The sequence below is a fragment of the Lampris incognitus genome, chromosome 2, assembly GCF_029633865.1.
Source record: "Lampris incognitus isolate fLamInc1 chromosome 2, fLamInc1.hap2, whole genome shotgun sequence".
NCBI lineage: Eukaryota > Metazoa > Chordata > Actinopteri > Lampriformes > Lampridae > Lampris > Lampris incognitus.
Genome location: NC_079212.1, coordinates 4,671,212 through 4,679,948, shown reverse-complemented (window position 1 = coordinate 4,679,948; position 8,737 = coordinate 4,671,212). Strand labels below are relative to the sequence as shown.

Sequence of the window (8,737 nt, the reverse complement as noted above, 5' to 3'; positions counted from 1 at the left end):
TCAAGATGTCACTTTAGTATGGGGAACATATTCTAAGTAACAAAAACTTAATTTAGAGTAATTTAACACTATGAACACTTGTAGTGTTGTGTGTTGTTACGTAAGAACAGAGCATATTCATTAAGTGTTAGTAAGGGAGAATAACTCTTCTTGTGGTACTACCACCTTATAAAGGCCACACTAAGCAAAGCATATTGAGATGGTACTACTAATAAGCAATACTTCTGAGGTTATAGAGGGAAAACTCATAGTTCATGGCTTACTGGTTGTATAATAAGGCCATGCAGAATAAGGCATTAATGAGTACTTAATAACGACCAATTAAGAGCCAATATGTTGCTAATTTGCATGCTAATAAGCACCTAATTAATGGTGAATACGTTCCCCATACTAAAGTGTTACCGAAACTCCTTGTGAAACACACAAAAGTTGGGTTTCACTTTCATGTATTTCGACGTAAAACTCCCCAAAAATAAGAAGGTTGTTGACCAGAAAGTCATCTTTGCTGTGGTCCCTGACGAGTCCATGAACAACGTCGCCGGTGTCGTACAAGAATGACTTCCGGTTTGTCATCCGCCGTTTACCGGATTCGCTGCGAATGCAGCACAGGCCCCGCCCTGCTGCTTTTGGGTCAGAGCGGGGCCACGTGTGGCCGCCGTCGCTCCTTGAGAGAACTCTAGACACTGTCAGCGTTCATCTTTCCCCCCACCCCCCACCCCACCCAGGCACTGATAGATGGGGGCCGACACGAGATATGATCTGTACACCCAGACTTCACGATGTAATCTACGCCTCTAGCGCCGCCACATGCCTAAAAGTGAGAAAGCCTCTACTTCCGTGGTTCTTATTACCGTGCTGGTTCTACTCAGTCAGTCATCCGGCCATGCCAAGTCGGTGGGCTGTTACGTCACGAGAAATTGGTTTTCCTGTCGCTGGCCCAGATTTTCTTCCGTCACTTCTGCGCCATCTAGTGGACACCAGCTTGTCACTGCAATCCCGACTATCGACATGAACGCCACATTGGGAAAAAACCGAAGTATCTGCTGCAGATGTCGTTAATTACATGAATGTACAATAATGGGCTCGAGCTGCATGACGGGTCCTACGGGGAGGGTCCGTGAACTTGAACAGCCTTATTGAATTACCCTCGTAAACACGCGGACGCAGCAAGAATAAGAGCAGAACACAGACATAGAAAACCCTCTTACTTTATTCTAACGTTAAAAACACAACTGGTTTCTGTAAAACAGCGAGACATGGGTACAAGTTGCACTACGGCTGGGGCCAGAGTTGTTTTCAAGTTGCTCGCCGAGTTGGGGTAGATTTGGTGCCCTTGCAGCGAACGCGCGTCTCATTTGCCCTTGTCAACCCACGCGAAGAAGTTACATCGAGCCTCCGGGTTGGACGCATGTCCCTGAGGACGGCAACAAACAAAAAACTGTCTGCCCAGGTTAGGCCCTTCCTTTTTTACAGTACGCAGCACACAGGGCTCCTTGTGAACTTTACAAAGGGGTGGTTGGGGTGGCCCGTGAAGCACCGATTTCCAAAACAGTAGCGAAGCCCCCTTCTTTGGACCTGCAGGTCCCACAGTGGGGCCTGAACTTAAACACTGAGCATCTGTCTGTGTCTTCTGACCCCTCTCCTCTCTGGCAGTAACCAGAGGTAGCGCCGGTGATGTGCTACAGAGACCCGCGGTACCCTCGGTGTCCCTGGCTTTGTCTGAGACATCTTGTCCTGTAGGGTGTCCTGTTTGAAAGCTCTGTGATGTCACCGCATCTAGCCCGGGCACTTTTTCATAATGACTGGAAAGGGACTCCACAGCTGGAACGACATTGGTGGGCTTGGGTTTGAAAAAGGCAAGGAGGCTGCCCTGCGGCTTTGAGGAGCTTTTAATCATTTTACGTTTCTTTGCTTTCGGGACAGCAGACTCCACAGCCAACGTCCTTTTCGTTACAGACTGGTTTTCCACTCCGAGGGGATTTACATTCTCCCGCCTCTCCTCAGCCTCTTGAGATCCAGGTAATGAATCACTGAGCTCAGCTTTACTTGATTTCTGGTCCACCTTAACCAGGAACCGGGAGAGTTTCTGCTGTTTGCCAGCAAACTCTGGTAAGTGACAAGTACAGAGAGAGGGAAGCTTCGAGCTGGCTAGGAGAGTGCACCTGAGTTCCCCCCAGACAGGACAGTGATCAGACCCCTCCACCTCTGGCATGATGTCCGCTGCCAAAAACTGCTCTTTGGCCAGCTGGTAGTCAGCAAATACATAGTCAATACGTGTGCCGTAATTGGTCTGCCGAGCTCCAGTCAGAGTGGACCAGCACGTGAAGGCATTGGTACGTGTCGGGTGGAAGTAGCGGAAAGTATCCACAAATTTTCCACTATGGATGGGATCTGCTGAAGTTACCCCACTCTCTTCTTCCAGTTGCTCCTCACCGTTACTGTGCAAAAACCTGTTCAGCCATTTCCTTCCAGGGTTCTCCTCAAAGTCATCCTAAGTGAAGACAAGAAAAAGACAAGCAGAGTATAACTACAAGTAGTGTAATACTGTGAACTCTTGTCGTGCATGTAAAACTGTTATTAGTCATCATTGTTGGAAAAAGGGAACGCTTTAACATGATGGTATTCTCATCCTTTACTTACAATATCAGTGGGGTCACAGTGGTCTATAGGCCGGTGAGATGTATTCACATCTCCCAAAACAATGACATGGCTGAAAGAAAAATCCATGAAATAAGACTTGTTTCACAATGCTCAAACGTCTTTTAAAATGTCACTTTAAAATCTTCCTAAACCCTCACCTCCCAGCCTCCAGTATGGCTTCAGCCCGACACTGAAGCAACCTGTAGAACTGCATCTTAAACCGTTTTCGCTCAGGCTTTTCAGGATCGGCCCGTGGACAGTATACATTAACAATTGCAACCAATTTTACTTGGTCTTGACACCTGTGGAAAAATAAGAATAGGGATGAACACTTAATATATAATATGCTTAAGCTTATGTGTCACACGAGTGCATGCTTAAACAAAGCACCCCAACTGAAACGTCAGGGTATTTCCCTTCCTCTTACATCATTCTGTGCTGAGTAATGACAGCGCGCCCTTCGTTGTCTAAAAGCTGCAATTCCTCACTGGTGAATTCTGCATGGTCACCATAGCATCCGACTGTCTCCTCGTGGTTGGTCAGCAGGCCTGTAAGACCCTCCTCAGCAGCAAATGGGGCAGCACTGTCTTTGCAGTAAGTGGCAACTCCTGTACATGTGAGTGAAGGGATGGTACATTTGAGGTCTGCATACTGTAGAGTAGGGCTGTGCAAGAATTCAATATAATCGTTGTGTCGTCTTTCAGCGGTGATTACGTTGGGTTGAACTTTGGATAGCGTCATACCGTGATTCAGTGTGACGAACCGCAGCGGGATTTTTAAATACGGTATATTTGGATTTCATGTAAAATCTCTTGTGATAATCGTGATGATAATATTTTCCATATTGCCCAGCACAACCACGGTGTGTAGGTAGTGGCTATAGTTTAACTAATGGCAGGGGACACTGCAGAATGACTGCAGTGTCCCCTGCCTCACACACACACACACACACACACAGGTAAACTTACACATATTGCTTTGTGCTCTGTACGTTTGGTTCAACACGTGAGCTAGTGGCTCATAACACAAAACATGACACACAACATGGTGGATACAACATGACAACATGACACACAACATGGTGGACACAACATGACACACAACATGGTGGACACAACATGACACACAACATGGTGGATACGACATGACAACATGACACACAACATGGTGGACACAACATGACAACATGACACACAACATGGTGGACACAACATGACACACAACATGGTGGATACAACATGACACACAACATGGTGGACACAACATGACACACAACATGGTGGATACAACATGACAACATGACACACAACATGGTGGACACAACATGACACACAACATGGTGGATACAACATGACACACAACATGGTGGATACAACATGACAACATGACACACAACATGGTGGACACAACATGACAACATGACACACAACATGGTGGACACAACATGACACACAACATGGTGGACACAACATGACACACAACATGGTGGATACAACATGACAACATGACACACAACATGGTGGACACAACATGACAACATGACACACAACATGGTGGATACAACATGACAACATGACACACATCATGGTGGACACAACATGACAGCATGACACACAACATGGTGGACACAACATGACAACATGACACACAACATGGTGGATACAACATGACAACATGACACACAACATGGTGGACACAACCACCTCACACACACACACACACACACACACACACACAGGTAAACTTACACATATTGCTTTGTGCTCTGTACGTTTGGTTCAACACGTGAGCTAGTGGCTCATAACACAAAACATGACACACAACATGGTGGATACAACATGACACACAACATGGTGGACACAACATGACACACAACATGGTGGATACAACATGACAACATGACACACAACATGGTGGACACAACATGACACACAACATGGTGGACACAACATGACACACAACATGGTGGATACGACATGACAACATGACACACAACATGGTGGACACAACATGACAACATGACACACAACATGGTGGACACAACATGACACACAACATGGTGGATACAACATGACACACAACATGGTGGACACAACATGACACACAACATGGTGGATACAACATGACAACATGACACACAACATGGTGGACACAACATGACACACAACATGGTGGATACAACATGACACACAACATGGTGGATACAACATGACAACATGACACACAACATGGTGGACACAACATGACAACATGACACACAACATGGTGGACACAACATGACACACAACATGGTGGACACAACATGACACACAACATGGTGGATACAACATGACAACATGACACACAACATGGTGGACACAACATGACAACATGACACACAACATGGTGGATACAACATGACAACATGACACACATCATGGTGGACACAACATGACAGCATGACACACAACATGGTGGACACAACATGACAACATGACACACAACATGGTGGATACAACATGACAACATGACACACAACATGGTGGACACAACATGACACAACATGGTGGATACAACATGGCAACATGACACACAACATGGTGGATACAACATGACAACATGACACACAACATGGTGGATACAACATGACACACAACATGGTGGATACAACATGACACACAACATGGTGGACACAACATGACACACAACATGGTGGATACAACATGACAACATGACACACAACATGGTGGACACAACATGACACACAACATGGTGGATACAACATGACACACAACATGGTGGATACAACATGACAACATGACACACAACATGGTGGACACAACATGACAACATGACACACAACATGGTGGACACAACATGACACACAACATGGTGGACACAACATGACACACAACATGGTGGATACAACATGACAACATGACACACAACATGGTGGACACAACATGACAACATGACACACAACATGGTGGATACAACATGACAACATGACACACATCATGGTGGACACAACATGACAGCATGACACACAACATGGTGGACACAACATGACAACATGACACACAACATGGTGGATACAACATGACAACATGACACACAACATGGTGGACACAACATGACACAACATGGTGGATACAACATGGCAACATGACACACAACATGGTGGATACAACATGACAACATGACACACAACATGGTGGATACAACATGACACACAACATGGTGGATACAACATGACACACAACATGGTGGATACAACATGACACACAACATGGTGGACACAACATGACAACATGACACACAACACGGTGGACACAACATGACAACATGACACACAACACGGTGGACACAACATGACAACATGACACACAACATGGTGGACACAACATGACACACATGAGAATTTAGAATCAGAAGAACTCACGAGAATAACATTAAACATATAATCTAGCGCGAGAATGAGTTGTGTTCGCATCATACAACCGAGTACACCCCGCCCGGATGAAGGGCAAGGTGGGGACATGGCTCGACGTCAACCACCGCGGTGTGAGACGCTGCTAACCTGAGTAGCCGCTGCGTCCGCGGCTAAAGCTGAAATAGGAGTTGTAGCCGTCCACCATGGCCGCTCTGTCACCGAGCAAGTCTCCTGTGAAGCGGCACATTAGAGAACAAGCATGTTCAGCGACAACCCGGGGGCGCGGTTTCAGATGCACAGTAAAACCAAATTGCGCCGCTGGCTAGACATCTCCCGCGTTTCGCAACGTCTTAAAGTACGACTCACTTGTCACTTTTGTCTCTTGCACACATATAACGTCTGCGTCCAGGGAATCGAGGGCATTTTTAAAGCCGCCTTTAAAGGTTCTCAAGCCGTTTACGTTCCAAGTGACGATTTTCATGGCTTCCAACGGCACGCCGCGATGGACCGTCAACAAACGCTCCCCCGTTCAACGCGCCGATGCGGAAAGTAAAGCGGAAACGGATGGCTTCCAGCGGAAGTAAAGCGGGAACGGACGGCTTCCAGCGGAAGTAAAGCGGGAACGGATAGCTTCCAGCGGAAAGTAAAGCGGAAACGGATAGCTTCCAGCGGAAAGTAAAAACAAAAGCTTCCAGCGAAGTCTTCATCAGTCCGTAGCTCTTCTCTTATGTTGATTCCCCCCCCCCCTTTGTTCAAATAACAAAGCTAATCGCGTACAGCGCTTTTTGGTCAAAATATGCAGAATTAAACCGGCGCTGGACAGCGTGATACGCTAAAGATAAAGGTGGTTTCTCCTCCGCCAATGAAACTACAGCCCGGAGCAGTAGGTGACAGTAATGCGCCTGAACGCTGGATGCCAATCATCGTTTGAGGGGATGAAGAGTACAGTAATTAACTGATCACAAATACAAGTAAATTGGTTTCTGACGTAGTTCAGCGAACTACTCAGAAAGTGGGCTGGCTTCACACGTGAGAGTGACGAGTAGCTCACGGCACTAACGATAAGAGTTGATAATATAGGAGACAAGAAGAACCCCGCTACAATGTAGCGGTTTGGTTCTCCACCCGTCTAAATCTCCCTCTTCATCCTGCCAGCTAACCGCCTTCCCCCTGCCCCTAACCCCCCCCACTCCAACTCCCTCCCCCCAAATGCTCAGAATCATCCGAAATGCTGAGAAAAGTGGTTTTTAGCCATTTTTAGAAAATGCATATTTTGCACAATTATGCATAATTATTTAAAATTTCTGCTATTTTTCTGGTCCTCTCTGGAACAATACCTACCACCTCCCAAAAAAATGAGGATCATAAGTGCATTTTTGCAAAAATGCATATATTTTGCATAATGCCAAAACATTTCAAGTCCCAGAATTTTTTTTTATATAGGTGAAAAAAAATCAAAGATGCTCAGAATCATCTGAAATGCCGAGAAACGTGGGTTTTTAGCCATTTTTAGAAAAATGCATATTTTGCATATTTATGCATAGTTATGCATAATTTTAATTTTCTGCTATTTTTTATAGGAGCCCCTGATCATCCCCAATAACCTCCAAAAAGAATCAAGGCCCCAAGTGCTTTAGTTTGGCCGTTTATAGACTCTCATGCAGACACACACCACACACCAGACCTACACATTGTGACAATACAGGAGTAGATGGATCAAATCACAACGAAATGTCAAAAACACATCTCTTAAAAATATTACAGTGGTATGTAATTCTACCGAGCCTCTGATTGTTTAGTAGGTCTCTTTAATGCTCCTGTAGTATGTTTTCATATGCCTCATCAGCTAAGAGCTGGTTCTTGTTCAGTCATGCCCTGTAATCTGCAATCTTATTCTACAATGACCATGCGCCATGCTTACTGTGCCTTGGCTGCTTTTACTTACCTAGCATTCATATGATTTGTCAGTGGCTGCTAATGCAATGCTGACCATAATAAAGTTAGCTTAATAGCCTTATATTAACCTAACTACAAAAACTATGGGAAAAAAAATATACCACATTCTCTTGTCAGAGTGTGATGCATAAAACAGAGCAAATAAAGTAAGGAATTTAAATTAAAACAGTAAAATATGAAGAAACCACAGGCAAAGTGAGTGGGCCCTCGATCACTTCACACACCGTCTAAATGTCTTTATCATTTACTGAAGTGGAGAAGCTCCGGTGTGACTCCATCCCAGACCAGAAGCTACAGAAGTGACACATTTAACCATTGGATTTCCTCTTGGGGCCCTGTGGTGGCCTGGCGGCCTGTCCAGGGTGTCTCCCCGCCTGCCGCCCAGTGACTGCTGGGATAGGCTCCAGCATCCCTGCCACCCTAAAAGCAGGATAAGCGGTTTGGATAATGGATGGATGGATGGATCAAATCAATCAGTACGCAGGAGTTCACGCACACTGGAGAAAAAGTAAGGGCATTTTAAACAAAGGAAGATACAAGCAAGCACAGGAGCGCTGTAAGATGCCCACGAACTGCACAAAGTGGGAAAGCTGCAGAGTGACACTAGCACAGCAAACCACAGCCCCCCCTTTCTTTTTATTGACAAGGATACAAACGATGTAGGAATACGTTTTCATCATCAGACCAATCAACTATGAACAACCGTACACCTTCACATTCGATGGTCAT

General features: G+C 45.5%; 1 protein-coding gene across 1 annotated transcript; it reads right to left on the bottom strand.

Annotated features, from left to right (window-relative positions):
* Positions 1-1,205: 1,205 nt before the first annotated feature.
* apex2 (APEX nuclease (apurinic/apyrimidinic endonuclease) 2) lies at positions 1,206-6,545 on the bottom strand. The gene is made up of 6 exons (XM_056274920.1): positions 6,419-6,545; positions 6,200-6,283; positions 3,068-3,248; positions 2,799-2,942; positions 2,641-2,710; positions 1,206-2,491 (listed from the first exon to the last, which is right to left on the bottom strand). The coding sequence occupies exons 1-6, from the start codon at positions 6,531-6,533 to the stop codon at positions 1,352-1,354; spliced, it is 1,734 nt and encodes a 577-aa protein (XP_056130895.1). The 5' UTR covers positions 6,534-6,545; the 3' UTR covers positions 1,206-1,351.
* Between the last annotated feature and the right edge of the window lie 2,192 nt (positions 6,546-8,737).

What these genes read in the sequence shown, in the direction of transcription:
- apex2 (XM_056274920.1), bottom strand. Translation starts at nt 6,533, where the DNA reads ATGAAAATCGTCACTTGGAACGTAAACGGCTTGAGAACCTTTAAAGGC. An exon ending in GCAAGAGACAAAAGTGACAA is followed by an intron (nt 6,284 to 6,418) that starts GTGAGTCGTACT and finishes GCCGCTTCACAG; the next exon opens with GAGACTTGCTCGGTGACAGA. An exon ending in ACTGTGACCCCACTGATATT is followed by an intron (nt 2,492 to 2,640) that starts GTAAGTAAAGGA and finishes GTCTTCACTTAG; the next exon opens with GATGACTTTGAGGAGAACCC.